At 46.4% G+C, this 18,786-nt stretch overlaps 1 protein-coding gene across 1 annotated transcript in view; it reads right to left on the bottom strand.

Moving 5' to 3' along the window:
• Positions 1-18,514, bottom strand: part of OBSCN (obscurin, cytoskeletal calmodulin and titin-interacting RhoGEF) — a 165,755-nt gene extending 147,241 nt beyond the window's left edge. The window contains exons 1-6 of the mRNA XM_033512198.1: positions 17,373-18,514; positions 11,155-11,424; positions 8,431-8,691; positions 5,664-5,966; positions 4,321-4,587; positions 3,220-3,495 (exon numbers count right to left, since the gene is read on the bottom strand). Of these exons, the coding sequence (XP_033368089.1) occupies positions 3,220-3,495; positions 4,321-4,587; positions 5,664-5,966; positions 8,431-8,691; positions 11,155-11,424; positions 17,373-18,501 (2,506 nt within the window). The 5' untranslated portion in view covers positions 18,502-18,514. The remainder of the gene's footprint in view (positions 1-3,219; positions 3,496-4,320; positions 4,588-5,663; positions 5,967-8,430; positions 8,692-11,154; positions 11,425-17,372) is intronic.
• Positions 18,515-18,786: the final 272 nt, after the last annotated feature.

The raw sequence follows: 18,786 nt of genomic DNA, 5'->3' as shown, positions 1-18,786 counted from the left end.
AAAGGGGAAAGGGGAAAGGGGAAAGGGGAAAGGGGAAAGGGGAAAGGGGAAAGGGGAAAGGGGAAAGGCACTACTAAGACATTCCTTCCCCAGCATTACTGAAACTCAATCCACAGGTTCAAAGTAGTGGGAGGAAGAAGAGGGACACGAGTTCATTCAATCCCCTTTCCCTCCCTCAGAAAACCAGAGTGAAAATCACAACCAGAGCAGCCCAAAGAAGGTGTCTCAGATGTCCCTTGTCACCAGAGGAGGCCACATGTCAGAGGGTGCCTGGCACGTGGAGCTCAGGGCAGTGCAGGGACTGTGGTGACAAATGGCAAGTGCCATTCTGGCTGGTTTGGGCAGGAGGCCCAGGCAGGGACACGGTGGCCGTGGCTGGGCACAGTGGCCCCTCATGATGCCCACGTGCCATTTTACAGCTGACCTGCTCCTCAAATGATTGCCAGCTCCCCGTGGCTGATAAAAGGTGGCAATAAAGAGAGGCAAAATGGTGATAGAGCATTTTTGAGGCTCATCCCACAGAAGTGAGAGGTAGCAAAGGTGATTCTCCAGGAACCAAGCTGTAAACAGCAGACATTTAAATTGTTGGAAATGCTACAAAATCACAGCTTGTCAATGCAGGTTTTAAAATAATAATATTGATCACTCATTTGGTAGCCACACCACAGTGATAAACACATGGAAGCATCCATCAAGTAATTCAATTAAATGTGGGTAGAACTGTCAGCATGAAAAATGATGCTAAAGAGGAAGAGCATGAGAGAAAAAAAAAATCAAAGGTAAGAGCAGGTGCAAACTGTAGACAGAAATTCCTCTATATTTAGATTAAATCGCATTTTAAATTTTTTTCAGCTCTCTCAAGTTTGCTCTTTGAAACAACCAAACTAGTTGTTTCAAGTGTGAAAAAAACCATTATATTCTCAAGCTTTGTTGTTTCTACAGAGACCAAGGAGGGTAAGGTGCCAGAAGATGATGATGAAACCCCTCAGACTCCCTCTGTGCAGAAACAGTGTGATTGTAGCTGGGAGGAAGGCAGGAGTGAGCTGTGGGACAAAACATGGAAATCATGTGGCTTTACAGAGTGAACTTGCCAGTTCAAAGAGAAATAGGCACTGAAATCCCCCCAGGCTTGATGGAAATGATACAAAGCTTAACATTTTTTGTATAACTTTAGTCAGAGGTTTTGTTTGCCCTTGCCCAGGGGGAAAGGAATTGAAGTTTATTTTCAAAGGACTGTATCACCACTCGAGGCCTGATGAGCTTAACATCTCAACAGACTGGGGGTAGCACAGAAGATATAAAAAAGATAACAACCATTAATGACCATTAATGAACATCAGCTCCAGACATCACCCTGGCATGGTCAGAGACACCTGGTGTCAGAAAAGATCAATGAGAGAATGAAGAATGAGACCCTAATTGTCTAGTTATGGACTTTTGGATTTGGGTTCTTTTTCCCTTTGAACTGAAGATTGATGAGAGGGAGGCAGTTTTCTCTCGTTTGGTCTCAGTTGTTTATTTTTTCTTATCAGCATTACAAGGCACAAGGAGCTGTGTGCACTATGATAGAAAAGGGGTAAAATGGCCAACAAAGATCTTCTTCAAGGTCTTTTATAAGTCCATTTACCCAATTAACAGATGCCAACTAAATTATTTCTCTTAGTGACCCAATGACCCAACACCTGTGTGCTCCACTGCGGCATTTTTTACCCAATCACTCACTACTACCCAAAAACCCCTAGGAAAGAAATGAAGAAGAAAGAAGAAGGACAAGAGACAGCACCCTAAATCCTCCATCTTTTCTTCTGTTCTCTAAACTACTTTAAACCTCAACCCATTCACCCAGTGATTCAAGAAACTTTCTAATCTACACATTTACACTTTTCTTATTTAACTTTAGCATTTGTTCTCATGTATCACCATGAAAACATGCCCATGAATTTCATATTATATGAAATTCGGTGGTTTTTGTGAATCCTTTAACTAAGTATTAAAAACAAGGGCACACATTCTGTATCTCAGACTCCAACACCTAATTAGCACTGAAGGCATAGGGATCAATAACCAATAGCAAACCAAATAGTAAGAACTGCATCATTTGGGACTAATGAACATTGAACCAATTCATTTCTCCAGGTGTTGACAGTATAAGTATGTCCAAAATCTAGTAAGCATCACGTGTGATGGAATGATTTTCTCTGCACAACTTGGTGCACATCCTGGACAGAAATAAAGTGATGCCTTGATTCTCTAACACTAAAAAAGGTTGTTTGGGAGTTTTTGGTTCTCCCTCACTGTCTGGAGTGGCCTGGAGTGAGACTGTGTGCTCTGAAGCTCAGCAGATGATCCATGTGAGGAACAGTCTGGGGAGAGAATGGCGCTTTTGGGCAAAACCTGGTCCCTTGCAAGGCGGACACAGCTTTGCTCTAATTCAAAAAATCTTGCACAGATGGGAAGGTTTGCAAGAAGGAGGCTTAATGCTGTTGGTTTAATGGTAAAGGTAGAGACTGCCACAAAGGGAAGAACAGCCAAAAAAATAGGGCAGCTGTAAAACAGTGCTGGTTCAAGAAATCTCAAAATAAAGTGCCATCTTGGTGTTTTTTCTACACATCTGAACACCTTGTAAACATGAAGGGGTTAAGCCCTGGAAAGGTCTAGTCGTATCCACCCCAGTATTGACAGAAAAGAACAAAAAAATATCCTCAAATGTTAAAAATAATAATAAAAACCCCAAAACAAAACAAAAAACCCAAACAGACAAACAACAAAAAAAAAAACCAACAAAAACCAAATCCCACAATGCCAAGATGATCTCGTACAATCAGAACCTTAATCAGAGCTGAAGTGTCTCTTCAGTGACTTGCCTGATGTCACACAGCAAGTGTGGGACAGAGAGGGGATCCTGTGTCATGTCCTGCCCCTGGGGCTGAATTTCTTCATCCCAGGATCACTTTTCCCTACCCACCACTCGCCCTCACCAAATTACACCAAATTCCCTGGAATATCAAGATGCCAACTGGAGTGAAAGCACAGCTCTTACCACTTTGCCAGGTGCTGTATTTGCTCCCCAGCCCTGCTGTGGGACCACATCACCAAGGCTGGATGTTGATGGGCAATCAGCAGACTCCCTCTGGAGCACTCCCTTTGTGTGCCTCGATGGCTCCATCGGTTTAGGGCAGGAACATCACCAGTGCAGAGCATTCCCAGGCAGTCACTCACCTTTCACTGAGAGCTGGTAGAGCATTTTATCCCCTTCACAGACACACTCATAGACTCCAGCGTCCTCCTCGGCAGCGCTGCGGATTTTCAGGATGCGCCTCTTCCCCACAGTTTGGAACTCGTATTTTTCACTGGCCTTGAGCTCCTTCCCATCTTTCATCCACTTCACGGTGGCCTCTGTGTCTGAAAGCTCAGCCTGGAGTTTGGCTTCCTCCCTCAGCCGAGTGGAGACTTTTTCCACGTCTTTGCTCTTGTTGGTGAATCTCACGGCAGCTCCTGCCAGGACAAGAGGCTTTGTTATTTCGAGTTACAAGGTAATAACTCATCCCTGATATGGATCTGCTGTAGTCTGTGAGATCTCTGGTATTAGGTCCCGTTCCTGCCCTCACATTCATGTCAATTCTGTGCATTCTTTCCCAGTTCAGAAAACATGATCTGTCTTTATTGCCAGAGCCACCAAGAAGAAGGAAAAACAACACATTTTTTCTACTGATAAATAATATTCTAAACATGTTTCTGCAGAGATCTTATCCTGAGCCAGACACATCCTTCCAGAATAAAGGATTCATTATGAATTCATTATGTTTTGCCCTGCAATATGGTAGGTACAGATGTTATTGTCATTTCATAGAGGAAACCTTGATCTTAAATCAAGTTCCAGCATAATAACTTATATATCCCACACATGACAGACTAAAAAACCTACAAGAAGAGCTTTGTTAGCAATGAATGCTCTTTTACTTTTGAAATATTATTACAGTCAAAAGAATGGTCAAACCTAGAGCTGAAATTACAACTTAAAGGTAAATTAATGGCAGATTTGGTGACAGAATCCACTGACAGATGGTGGTGAACGGTATCAATTTGACAGAAATTCCTGAGCTGATGTGAAGCAATCTAGTTCAGACACCACCAACTGGCCAGATCAGCTCACTCTGAGCTGTCATGTGAGGTCATTGCCAGGACACACATTAACCACATGACACAACCTCAGGTGCTTCCCACAGACCAAGGAAAGCCTCCAGCCTCCAGTTTCAGTCCTCAGGTCCCAGCAACCACCCCTTGACTTGGAGAAGAATGGATAGCAATGACAATAAATACCTCTCACTCTCATCTTGGTGCTGGTCTCAATGTCACTGGCAACAAATTTCACTTCTGCCCCATCATCTTTCTTGGTGACATTTTTTATGAGCAGGGTGTGAGTGGTGTGGGTTCTGTTAATGATGTGGGTCTCACTTTCCTGTAAGACTTTGCCATTCAGGTACCAAGTGCCGGAACATGTCTTGGTCAGATCAACAGTGAACAGGGCATCCCCTCCAGGTGCAACTTCAGCTGTTGTCAGGGGGTTTTTCACAGCCAGGATGGGTTCTAGGGAAGAACAACACACCTCTGAGAATGAGACTGTCATGCTGGAGGATATCTCATCTCAGGAACCAAATTGTCAGGGCACACAGCATGAGAGCATGAGAATAAATTAACATGAGAATAAATTAACGCAGCCTTATACAATTCTCATGCACTGAAGGAAATGCATGGATGGTCTAAAGGATTTGTTTCCTTCAGTTGAAGGTAACTGACCTCCAGAATCTTATTTTTGCAGATCTAGAAAAAACAGACGTATTTTACTGATTTTCTTTATCCCTAAAACGTCTAAAGGCATAGGCCAGAAACACCTAAGTCCCCTACAAATGTGCTATTCATTGAATAGTCAATATTATTCTTAGATTTCAGAAGGAGGGATTTTTAGATATCCCTAAGAGTCAGTTCTAAATATTCTAAGACAAAACAGGCATGTTCAGACAGTGAGGACAAGGATGACACAATTACAAGGCACATTATGATCCAAGTTTGTGTGGGTTTTCAACATCTGCACAGATATTTTCTAGTGCAGCGATTCAAAGGAAGAAATCCCATTTCACCCAATGATTCTTTGGGCACATTGGTACCCTAGAAATAAAGCAAAACCCCTGGATTTCTTCTAGAAACTCTTAGATTAAAGAGAGACTGGCTGGAACTTGGTTTTCATGATGGTTTGATCACCCATAAATATTCTCTAGGTGCAAGATCAATATGTCATGTCTATATATTGAAAATATACCATAAGAACATCCCAATTTTTCTTTTCATTGCAGGTGCAGAAGAAGCATTTACAGGCTTAAGGTGCACAGCAGGGAGCTCTGCCTCTTCCACAGCCTGATGTGGGATACTGGAATACAAACACACCCACAGCCCTACCACAGAAACCCCACCACCATCCCTGGGGTGGTTTTGGACTTTTTCCTTCCTCCCTTTGGTGAAGGTCGGTGATTGACATGCAGCAGGAGAAACAGAAGTGAAGGCAAAGAGGATTTTCTGGGCTATTTCTCCACTCTCAAAGTCAGGGGAAATGTTTTCAAAGCACCCACGTGTCCAATCGCCCCGTTTTGTGCCGGTTTCGTGCTCACCGAGGTGCAGGCTCCCAGGGAACTCCAGGTAGGGGCTCTGTCCGTAGGCGTTGACCGCGGACACTCTGAACTGGTAGTCAGCCTCTTCTGGCAGGTTGCTCACGGTGAGCTCAGGGCCAGGGACGTGGGACTCGTGGCACCTCACCCAGGTGAAGCCGGTGAGTTTCTTGCGCTCCACGATGTATCCGTCGACTGGAATGGGCCGGTCCATCCTCGGAGGGGACCATGCCAGTGTCACTGAGGTTTCTGTTTTATTTTTCATCACAGGGTCAGCTGGGGGTTGGGTGGGAGGTTTTTTGGGAGCTGCACAATGGAAAGAAATAAAACAAAGCAGAGCAGTGAGTTACATCAGAGTGGAAACGCCAAAATAGCTTACACTGGACTAAAAGTTCATCTTGCTTAATAAACCTCCATAAAACAGATGTGAGATGGAAAAGCAAGAGAATGGATGGAAGATGCTCTGAGCCTGCTTCACACAAAGATCACAGAATCATCATCATCCCAGATCAAATCCAAACTTTGATGTCCAATACTTGTATTGCACAGGTAAACATATGTGATTTCTAAACAATATTAAAACTGTCAACACAATCAGAGAGTCTTCAACAAACATGTTTTAGGCTTAAATCTTCGGTGCTGGATACAGACCCACACTTCTGCCCTTCACAGCTCCTGGACAATGCCAACCAACACACAGCTTCTTATTTTCACTTGGAAGATGGGTGAAACCATCAGCAAAGTTGTTCAGATCTTTTAAGAGTTATGGAGAACTCAGCTTGTCACATAGGCTTGGATGTTCTCTGCAGCCTTTTTCATCTGGGTATCTGTCCTGCTTCTGAATTTTATGCTACCTCCACTCAGAAACTGTAACTTTGCCTCCCAAGAGTGATATCATTTGGGATCTTTGTTTATTTATGCAGAACCAGCTTTTGAGATTGGGGAATTAACTTCAAAAGGAAATGACAAAGATGTATCCTCACCATGAGAACCTACTATTGAGGAGGTGTGGCTTTTTTATGGAACCTGAGGTTACAAGCGTATTCCTGCAGGCATTTGCATAATTAATGGGGTTTTTTTCACCCTTTCATTCCTCTTGAAGCCTTTAGAGAAGGCCCAAGTGCCATCAGGATTATTCACTACGCGCTGCCACTGATATGGTCAAGAGGAATTATCTGATGTGCTCTAGTTACACCTCTACTGACCTGGCACAGGATTAATTTCATTTAATTTTGGCGATCTGAAAGGTGTCTGGGTTAAGTCAGTCAACCGAACTCCAGCTGATCACTCCATGTGATCCCATGAGCAGCACACTCAGGAGCAATGAATCCAACTCAAAGAAGGTGTGGGAGGAGGGTGAAACAATCACACAGTGGGCATACTCAAGAATTCCTGACTGTAGATGGAGTCTGTTGATGAGCCTAAACTAAAAACTGAGCTCTGGGACAAGTGATCTCCTCTCTGCCTCAGTTTCCCTGTCTTTAAAATGGGCGTGGTAACAATGCAAGATGACAAATAACACACAAATATTGCCTGTACATTATAAAAGATATCAGAACAACCACCACCAATCTCACCCACCTAATTGAAAAAGATGCAGACATAGTACACAGGATTCTCCAAGCAGTAAATCTGATATGCACAAAGTGTAAAAATAGGAAATCTCAACGCGATATGCTTTTCCTTCCTTACATAAATAGACACAGAAGTGTTTTGGGGTGCACAGTTACCAGCCTGTCAGTAACTGCTGGTCACAGATGTCAAAGGTCCCATTAGGGTAACATTAAGCTGAACACTAAGCCCTGGAATGAAATCTCTTGACCTTGCCATCAGAAATGGTAATGCAATATTTTCTTCAGCAATACCTGTTTGCGGGAAGGCAGATTCTTACAATTTTTATTCCATGAATCAACACTTTCTTCATCATTTAAACAGCAGAGTCTGAAATCAAACTCAGCTTTACTATTCTCATTGCATAGGTGCTTGTTTGGATGTTACAGTTTTACAAGCAGCTTAAAAATTGTCACAAAGGCAAACGTGACAGTTTCCTTATTTTTTTCCTCATTTTAGTTCAGTGGCATCAGAATGGCCAAATCAAGTTTAGATAACACAGCAGTTATATATCTTTTAAATAAAAGATTCCTTTTTGCCACTGACCGATTGTAGTGGTAGGAGAAAAGAAGAATTAATCTTCCCACATTGTGACTGGAGTGGATGATTTGTTCATATATGAACTGGAACTGCAGCAGAGCCAGAAATCATATGTATTTTTGAATTAAATAAAGCAGATTTTGCCTGGGAAATGCACTGTCATCAAAATAATGCCAAATAAAATTAGGCAACTTCACCAAAATTTCATTTCAGGTCCAGACCTGATGATGTTGCACTTGCTGCTACTACTCTGTCAAGTAAGATACATTTGTGCCATGTTCTTCCCCCAGCACTGCTTTTACCCAAATAAACCATGGATGCTCCATCCCTGGACAATCTTGGTCTAATGAAAAATGTCCCTGCCCTTGGCATGGGGTGGAATGAGATGATCCCATCCAACCCAATCCATTCCGTGACTTTACAGATATCCTCTCTGTTTTGATCCCTGCAAACATCTCATAACATTCACGGTCAGGCTGTTGGCTTTTTGTGGCAGACATCCAACCTTCAGCTGGCTTTGGACACCAAAATTATCACGGCGGCACTTGAAACAACAATGTTGCCACGGGAGCAGCCATGAGAAGACACAACACCAAGGCCAAACAAAAGAGAAGCTTACTGGTCACAGTGAACTGGGTGGAAGTCCTGCTTTCATCGGCCAGGAAGGCGATCTCACCAGCATCTTCCATCTTACACTCCCGGATGGTCATGGTGTGCTGCTTGCCGGAGCGCGTGATGGAGATTCGGTCGCTGGGTTTCACTTCTTCTTTGTTTTTCAGCCACCGGATGTTCTGGCAGTCGTTGTCCAGCTCCACACAGAAGGTGGCTGTGTCGTTGATGAAGACAGCAGTTTTCCGTGGCAGTTTTTTGATGATGTTCCCTTCAAATAACAGAATAGCCATAGTCAGCAAATGGCAGATATTAAAAGCTTTGGCAACGCTGGACCATCCAGAATGAAACAGGAATAGTCCACACCCAATCAAAACATTATAGACACCATGCAGACACCTGAAAACAAGTTCCAAGGCTCTGGGTCACACAGAACAGATGACCCCAAGGAATCATTTTGGCCTTCAAAGAGAAAAAAGCAAATCTTTTTTGACTGCAGTCACTCAGGTTTCTTGTCTACCAAGCAGAGCCAGTTGCTGGGTAAACACAAAATATGCCTGGCCTTGCATGGGAACAGATTTGACAGCTTTCATTGCCCACATATGCTGGGAATTTAAATTAAAACTTTGCTGAAGTAGGTCAGTCTTAAGCCAGACAGGTCTTTGCCTTTAGGATTTCACCTCCATCAAAGCAAGTCTCATAACCAACATGGCAGACACAGACGTTACCTGAATTAATGAGAAAGACACTGAAAATCTCAGGTTTCTTCTTAGTGCCAACACAGAAATTCACATTGAATGAATTTCTGTCCTTTCCAAGTGACTGTGATTATCATCACCTACTAGGATAACCTCAAAGCTATAAGATGTGAGTATTCACAAAAGATTGGTCAAACCATAAGGAGACCACCCCAAGTGACCAGTGGTGACTGGCTCCAGCTCCAGAGCAGTCCCTGACAAGTGACAGAGGTTTCACCCAGGCAGATCACACCCAGAGCTGTTTAATGAACAGCAATGCTGAACTCCCTCATGAAATAACAGATCTGGCACAGGTTTCACCACAAGATTGTAAACTTGATTCTCTGCTTATCCTCCTCCTTGACCTCTCTGCCCTCAGCAGTGTCCTCATCCCACATCCCTTTACCTCCAGCCAAGATCTCACATTGTCCCATCCCCACCTTGCTCTCTCCAATCCGCTCCCAGGGCAGGCACAAGGCTCCCCCAGGAAGGCTCTGCCTCCTTTCCCTCCAGAGAGCTCCACCTGGCTCAGTCACTCTCTTTTGGATGGAACATACCATTATAGCACAAACAAGTGAAAGAAATACCAGCTGTCCTACTGGGACCAAACACACAGGGGTGGGCAGGTCCAGACCTAGCAGAAGGTGCAACAAAAAGATGTCACTCTGAACTCTCCCAGGTATCTGGATTAATTTCCCTTTCTACATCCACCTCTGTGTACTTCCAGCTCTCTACTGGTGGTACAAAAAGGAATTTGCATGAGGATGCATATCACACATCTGTCTTGTAGCAGCTTATATATGAAAAACTCCTTCTGGTTTCACTGGGAGTATACTCAGCCTTCAAAGGAGTCAGGACAAGATCAATCCTGTTGCTGTGGCAGTCTCCAGTGCCTGCAGCTCTGGGGTTTGTGTCTACTCACTGAGAGACACCCACACCATTCCCAAATACCCTGCTCCCACCTCAGTCTGAACCACCAGACTCAGGACACCTGGACATGGCCATCCACACTTTGTCCTTTCCTTGTCCCCTTTCCAAACTCCAGAGAGCAGCTCCAGCTGCCAGGGATCTGGAGCTTGGATGTGTTTTCCAATCTCAACCATGCTGGTGTTGACTGCACCTCACATCTGGCCACAAACCACAGCTGCTAAACCCCCTTTCCATTGTGGTCAGCACCACTCCTGGACAAGAGTCACCACTCTGTTTGCTGGGCACCAGACAAGATGTGTGTGACAGTGCCAGGGGATGCATCTGATGCTGGGGGTCATGCTAAGGTGATACCTCAGGATTTAGCTTTTATATTTCTCAGATCCTGTACTGCTTTAGTATAGAACTCAAACTCCACAGCCTGTCAGCTGCTGTTCTCCCGTTTTATTCAGACAAAACAATTCCTCTCTAGGCCTGAAGCTCAAGGGCACCTCACTGTCTCAGGCCCTGATGGATGCAAACAGTGAATTGAGGGGGCAAACCGGGGGTAAATGGCTTCATTACCTGAAGCTGTAATTGGAGGATTGACCCCTGGTATGTAAATGGACCAAAATTATAAAAATAGGAAAACTCATGGCTGTTGTCACCCTACCTTGGGTGTAGCCCCTCAGAGGCTTTTTACTGCCCGAGGTGTTCCCACTGAGGGCCTTTAATAAATACCCACTTTTATTCACTTTATCTTGTCTAGCCTGTTTCAGGTAAATACCCCAAGGCATCAAAGAGAAGTCTATGGAGCCAGACTGGAGCTGAAGGAAGCTTCTTTCAGGGTGGGTTCCTGCTGGGTGACACCTTGTGCAACACAGCCTGTCCCTGCTGCATGGCCCTGTGTCCAGAGACACCCTGGCAGGAGCCCCAGGGACCCACTGACCACATTTTCACACCATAAAGGACTCTGCTCCTCTTTAGTGCCAACATGGACGGGGTAAATTCTGCTCACAAGGTCAAATCTGGAGTTTCACACGTGAATCCCACACTTTTGACCAATCTGAAATACAGAGAGCCTTCCCTACCTTGGACAGACAGCTCTGCAATGGTCCTGCTCCCTTCCTTCATCTCACAGATGTAAACAGCATCGTCATCCGTGGTGACGTTCTGGACGGTGAGCCGGCGGTAGGTGCCCTCCTCCTCGATGTTGTACTTCTTGCTCTGCTGGAGCTTGGTCTCCTCCTTGAACCAAGCTGTCTCAGTCCCAGGAACGGGCACTTCACACTGGAAGGTGGCAGATTCCTTCTCCTTCACTTCAAGATCCTTCAGTTTTGCCTTGAAGGGTATGGTGGGTTCTTAAGAGGGTAAAAAACAGAAAGGAGAAATAAGAGTTTATGATGAAAGTAGGTTTAGAAGGGAATTTAGGAAGAAATTCTTCTCTGTGAGGGTGGTGAGGCCCTAACACAAATTGTCCAGAGAAGCTGTGACTGTCCCACCCCTGGAAGTGGTCAAGGCCAGGCTGGAGTAAAAGGCCTTAAGAGGAATCCTTCTAGAATTGGTTTAACAACAAACCAGCTGGTTATGGGACAGAGCAGGGGGTAGAAATTCCAGGTGAGGGAGAGCAGCTGAGCTGGTGCAAGAGCAAATGTTTTAAGGTCTTACAGCAGAAATAAGCTCAGCTGAGTGATCTGAAAGGGCACAGAGAGCTGTGAGGTGGCTGGGCACAGTCAGATGTGGGGGAAAGCACAAAAGGAGGAGTTTTCTGTTCTCCCCACCAGCACCAAAGGCTCTGTATCAGCTTTTGTCAATGACAATAAAAGAAATAGAGCCTCAGCCCTCCTCCAGCAGTGGGGCTGCAGTGCTCTGGCTGAGGGCCAAGCCCAAGCATAGATCAAACACACAAAGCAGCTGCATGACAGTGAGGGAAGTCATTTTATCAACTGAACAATGTCGAATTCCAGCAGCAGCTGCTCTGTGACATCACCCTGATACCCCAGCCCTAAAGTGGAGAAAGAGGAGCTGGACTGAAGAGGACAGCCAGCAGCCATGGCCACGGGAATGGTGCCACAGTCATGTCACCCACTTGGATTAACCAGTGCTGAAACATTGCTCATGCTTCATGAGAGATCATGCCTTGATATGTACCTTCACCTTCCAATAATGGCTGTGCCAGCTCCCAGCTGGTTTTTGTGACTCCATCCTGCCTCACCACCTTTCACAATAAAGAATTTCTCCCTGATATCTGACATAAACCTCCCCTCTTTCAGTTTAAATAAGCTACCAGGCTCTAAAGGCTTGACAGGACACCTGGAGGGAGCAATGTGGATTACCTGAGGCTAAAACCTGACTGATACAACATACAATATGTGCAGGAACAGGAAGGTGACACTAACTCACCACATCAACTTGGTAATTTTTTTTTTAAATGATGTGCCTAAATACACCTCAGTGTAAGGCAAGTCAAAGTCTTGCCTTGGAAAGCCTTCAGCTATGGTTACACAAATCTGCTCTGCCCACTCTCCAGATGGTGATTATCCTTTTTTCTTTTTTCCCTGATTTTTTTTTTTCAGGGTTAGATAAGATATTATGATGAAATTCTTTATTCTGAGGGTGGGCAGGCCCTGGCACAGGGCACCCAGAGAAACTGTGGTTGCCCCTGGATGCCTGGAAATGTCCAAGACCAGGCGGGACAGGGCTTGGAGCAGCCTGGGACAGTGGGAGGTGTCGCTGCCCATGGTAGTAGTTGGAAGGAGAAGAGGTTTAAAGTCTCCTCCAAGCCAAACCATTCTGGGATTCTGTGAGGCCAGGAAAGCTTTGATCAGAAGGACACAGTCCTCTGGCAGGGGGGAGGCTGGAGCTGCCACTGGGAACACACAGACCTGCACAAGGGCCAAAAAGAAACACAAGCTGCACCTGAGAAGCACACAAGTGTATTCCCATACTTGGAGCAGCTGGCTGTAGCATTAACCCCTCTCCCTTTACAGTCACTAAGCAGTAGCTAAAGTGAAAAAAAAAAACCTATTCCTGGAAAAAGTTCTCAAACCTTCAAGCACAGCTTGAAGTTGAGGTTGTGGTTGAATCTCACAAGCGTGTTGCAGTACCAGCACTGCTCTCCCAGTCAGGGAAAGGCAGTGAAAGGCTATCTTTGGCAGCTTGGGGTCACAGATATCCTCTGAAAACAACTCTGCTTTCGTCCTGCTGACATGTGCACACACATCTTATCTCCCTCTGAATGGAGCTGTGGAGCGACAGCAGCTGATAAACTGAACTGAAACCTGGGACAAACCCAGCCCAGGGCTTTTGGAGATGTGAGAGTGGTTCCAAAACCCACCAGCCTCCTCCTCCTCAGCGCATCTTCATGCCTGGAATGTGCCTGGTCAGGCAGAGGGGGTTGATTTGGGTCAGGGGACTACAGAAGGACCACAGGTCTCCTGAGAGCAGGCATCCCAAATCATCTGGCACATCACCACCACCACAGCCAGGTCAGAGAGGTGAAAATAAGAGAGAAAATAAGAGAGCTGCCAAAACCTGTCCACTGGGAAAAATGTGAGAGGCACAGCAGAGCAAAACACTGAGGGAGCACAGAGCAAGAGCAGCTCATGGAATCAGCAGGAAACTGCAAGAACTTAAATCAGAGATTAATTTTGCTGCTTATTTCAGAGAAGGTATTTCTCCAGTCTGTCATAGGCTTTTTTGTTTGGTCCATAGCAAGCAAACTGGCAATGAGAAGAAGTTATTTTTAAAAAGCAAGCCCTGCTAACACATATTGTGCTAAGAATAGGTGCAGCCTGCAAAGACAGCCAATGTTTTCTTAACCTTATCAAGGCACATCTGTCCTCTGGAACTCAATTTTTCACTTCCCTTCATTTCCTCTTTCTTATTGCTAGAATTCTCACATTTATTATTCCAGAGGCAAGTTTTCCCTCTGCCTAATGAAAACTATCCAGGAAAGGTAAGAATATGAAAAATCCTCCCAGTAAGAGCTGGCTAAAGGTGGATTGAGAAGCTTGCACTGTCTTGAGCCTTTGATCTTCCTAATTACTGTGCTTTCCAAATTTCCTTTCTACCTCCTCATTTCTCAAGTTGTAATTCTCTTTCAGATCTCCATTTTTGATGGTGACCATCCAAAATCACATCTGATCAGAGGGAGAATGAAGTGGTCTCAGCACCAGGGTGTTTTTCCCATCTCCATCCTGTTTGGCTGGAAACCTTTAACCTTCACATCCACTATCTGGTTACTTTATTCAGGGGCTCCAGTGAAGGTGGCTTGGCCGAGGGTGGAGACCTGAATTCTGCTCTCACCAACTTTACAGATGGCCTAGGGAAATCTCCAAAGCCTTCAGGAAACCCAAGCTGGTTATTTATGTTCCTCCCATCCTCCCCAGTCCTTGATTTGCTAAAGGTTTATTCTTGGGAAGAATGTCCCCAATTCCTTTTACAGCTCACATCTCAGTGTATGGATTGTGATTTTATCTCTGTTCCAGACACATTTCTGAATCTAATCAAGCTTCAATTTTCCTCATTTAGGAGAGTGATTCTCTGCCCTGTAGCCTTCCTTTGAGATTTAAGTCTGATTCACAAAATCTCATTTAGAAACAGCTCAAAAATTTTATTTTTTTTTTCCAGCTCAGTGATCTTTAAGGCCCAGTGTCAACAGTGTTCACAAATGTTGGGTTCCTGCGTCCTTAGGTCCCTAGAATATAGACTGGCAGAACACAGGAGGCTTCCTATGGATGTCCCATCCCTGGAAGTGTTCAAGGCCAGTTTGAACAGGGCCCTGAGCAACCTGATCTAGTGAGTGGCATCCCTTCCCATGGCAGGGGGTTGGAACCTGATGTCCTTTAAGGTTCCTCCCAGCCCAAACCACTCTGATTCTAAGGGTGGCTGCTTGGAGAATTCAACCTCTCCCACATGGCTGAGCAAAGAGAAGTTTGCATGGCAAGATGATCTCCCTCCCTAAGCCTGATAGCAGATGAGCCAATGGCATCACCAGTGACACAAACAACAGAATTAAAAGTTTTCTTCACTGCTGCATCATTCTGACCTGCCTTGGGAGGGCTGAGAAGAACTTCTGATGACACAAAGGAGAGTCGTTTATCAGGGCCTAATTATAACCAACACACGTAGATTTTCCATGGCAGCCTTGGCCTGAACAGCCTTGGACGTGGTAACAGCACAAAAAAGAAACAATCCATAAACATTTCCACTTCAGCCTCCTGACTCAGAGGCAGCTCCGGACATCGGACATGGATCAATAACCTTTTCCCATGCTTGCTCCCAGACTGGCTGCTTCCCTCGCTTTCCCCACCTCCTTTGGAACAGGTTGCAGCCATCAGAGCAATAAGATAAGCACAGGCAGAGCAGGGGGTGTTTGTTTTGGCAAGGTGGTGGGCAGGGAACTGAGCTTGAGCCATCCTCAAAGTGATCACCCACCCAAGGGCCAGGATTGATCTTCAGCTCTGAGTCCCAACTCATGAGGTAATCACGGCTTTATGGAACAGGACAAATGCCCTTCCCCACGCCACTCAGCACCTCCAAGGGACAGCCATGGGTGGGACAAGTGCCAGCGAGTTCCACAGATCAGGTGTCCCTGATAGACACAGGGACTGAGCCCCTGATGGGAAAGACTCTGAAGGTAAAAGGAAATGTCCAAAAAAGGGAAAACCAAATCAAATAATACATGAGGGTCTTAAAGGTGAGTATGAAACACAGATAATGCCTACTTATTTGGATTTCTATAACACAGATAATACCTACTTATTTGGATATCTATTTTGCTGCCAGTGGAAAATCATCACTTTTATCACTTGAGTGTCAAAATCTTTTGTCTCTGACAGCTCATTTACAGGTGCTGCCTGGGTTGCAAACTGCCTACTGCCCCCTTGCCAAATGGGAGAGCAGCTGGAAAATGTAGAGCTTCCTGGATTGTTCAAGGCCAGGTTGGACAGGGCTTGGAGCAACCTGGTTTGGTGGAAGATGTCCCTGACCATGGCAGGAGGTTGGAATGAGATGATTTTCAAGATCTCTTTTAATGCAAACAATTCTGGGATTCTATAAAAAATGTGTGTCACTTTTTTTGCCATTCTGAAGAACTTGGTTGGACCTTCACAAGTGTGGAGTGACCCTGTGAAGGTCAGCTCTTCACCACTGACTATGGCAAACGAAGGCATCCTGGACCTGGGAGGTTTTCTGGGAGCATTCAAGGAACACAGACTATCCAGCAGCTCAAGCTGGGAAAAGGCTGAAGAGCCTGGCAAGGACAAGGCTGCTGGTGGGTCACTGTACCGGAAAAGTGAGCTGGACTGTAACTAGAGTTGGAGTAGGTCCCCCAGGGGAGCCAAGACAGCCTGAAACACTCATCTTGTAGGGAAGGGTTTCCACTACTACTGCAAATGGCATGTCTGAGTAAACCCCATGGTGACCACAAACCCAGATGTGACTAAAGCCTGGAGGGTGAGACAGGACTTTGGCAGTCACTGACCCAGAGCATGGGGACAGATCTCTTACATCGCTGTAAAACCAGGACTGACGGAGCCTTAGGGATCTGGTGCAACTCAGCTGCCCCACAACCGGTCAGTCCTACATAATCCACCCATGCCTGGAACCTCTTTACTGCTCTTCCTAAAAACCACCAGCAATGGGACTCTCTCCCCAGGTCATCGATTCAAGTGCACAAGCCCTTTCCACCAGGAGAACTTTATTCACATCTAAACACAGAATCACAGAATGGCTGGGTTGGAAGAGACCTCCAAGATCATCGAGTCCAACCCAGCCCTAACACCTTAACCAGACCATGGCACCGAGTGCCACATCCAGTCTTTTGTTAAACACATCCAGGGATGGTGACTCCACCACCTCCCCAGGCAGAACATTCCAGTACTTTATTATTCTTTCCATGAAGAACTTTTTCCTAACGTTCAACCTAAATTTCCCTTGGCTCAACTTGAGGCTGTGACCTCTCGTTCTGTCAGTGCTGTCTGGTGAAAGAGACCGACCCCCGCCTTCCACAACCACCTTTCAGGAGGTTGTAGAGAGTGATAAGGTCACATCTGAGTCTCCTTTTCTCCAGGCTAAACAACCCCAGCTCCCTCAGCCATTCTTTGTAGGGCTTGTGTCCCAAGCCCCTCACCAGCCTCGTTGCCTCCTCTGGACACGCTCAAGCATCTCAAGATCCTTCCCAAACTGAGGGGCCACACATTCCCCTGCAGCCGTTTGAAGGCAGAAATTCTGGCAAACCCCCACCCCAATTCAAGGGTGTGTCCTTGAAGGCACGCCCACCCTGGTGAGAACCACAAGCACCCACCTTTGACAGTGACGAGCACGGAGCTGTAGGTCTGCCCCGCCAGGTTGGAGGCCGTGCAGGTGTACAGCCCATTGTCTGTCTGCTTGCAGAAGAGGATCTTCAGCACAAAGTTCTCCTGGTCATCCTCATAGATGACGTGCCGCCGGCCTTCCAAAATGACCTCATTGTCCTTCTTCCACACAATCACGGGCTTGGGCTCGCCCGTCACGTAGCAGCTCAGCTTGGCGTGCTTGCCCTCCGTCACGCTGCACACACGGGTCAGCGCCCCAAAAGTGGCGTTGCGGGCCCCTTTGGTCAGTCCCGCCGCCCGCTCGTAATCCCGGGACAGGCTGTAGCCGATGCCGGACAACCCCTCTACCGCGGAGTAAGACTGGGCAGAGGACGAGTCGAGAGTCCCATGGGAGATGTCCATCTTCCTGATCTCCTCCCGCCTCTTCTGCAGGTGGGACAGCAAGGAGGCCGTCTTGCCACAGCTGCTGTCCAAGTTGCTGCCGCTGCCCGGGTTGGAGGAGCCGTGCGTTTCCACCACCAGCGCGGCCGAGGCGCTGGCGGAGCCGATGAGGTTCTCTGCCCGGCAGGTGTAGGTGCCACTGTCCCCCAGCTGGGCACACTGGATGGTGAGAGCGTTGGACTCCCCGGCAGACTCGATCTGGAAGCGTCCAGCATCTGCCTTGTTCCTCAGGTATCTCCCATCCTTCTCCCAGTTCACCGAGAGGGGAGGGCTGCCCTGGACTTTGCATTTGAACATGGCGTCTTCTCCCAAGGTCACTTTGATGTTGGAAGGTTTCTGGATGAAATAAGGAGCTGACTCTGTGACTGTGGTCTCCTCTCCCACTTTGATGCTGACAGCAGCAAACGCCTCCCCGATGGTGTTCTTGGCCCGGCAGATGTACTGACCGCTGTCCTCCAGGCTCAGGTCGTAGATGGTTAGCCGATACAAATCCCCATCCTCTGTGGTTTTAAACCTTCCCCCTGACTGGACTGGAAGTTTATCCTTCTCCCAGCTCACCACTGGGATGGGGTTTCCAACAATCTGGCAGCTCAGGGTGGCATCCTTCCCTACAGACACCATAAACGCCTTGGGCCGGGTCAGGAAGCGCGGGACCCCGCTGAGCGAGCTGTAATCCATCCTGGCTTCCTTCCTAGAGGGGGACAGAGAAAAGTGTCAGGAGAGAGGAGGACAGAGACTGCAGCCAAAGAATTGCTGCACTCCCGTGGCACCAGGGTGCTTGTCACCTGGAACCCCCATGTTTCCAATGCCCTTCTCATTGTGGGTGAGAAGGCCTTGGAATATTATTGGTCTTGAGAACTTCTTCTATTTGGGGTTAATGAACTGCTGCATAAGGTAGCTCACTTCCCCACAGAGCTTCTGGGCAAAATAGAACTCTTTGAGCTGCTCATACAGAAGGAACAT

This window comes from Parus major, chromosome 2 (assembly GCF_001522545.3).
Source record: "Parus major isolate Abel chromosome 2, Parus_major1.1, whole genome shotgun sequence".
Lineage (NCBI taxonomy): Eukaryota > Metazoa > Chordata > Aves > Passeriformes > Paridae > Parus > Parus major.
The sequence above is the reverse complement of the archived record's forward strand: the minus strand, read 5'-3'. Positions and strand labels throughout refer to the sequence as shown.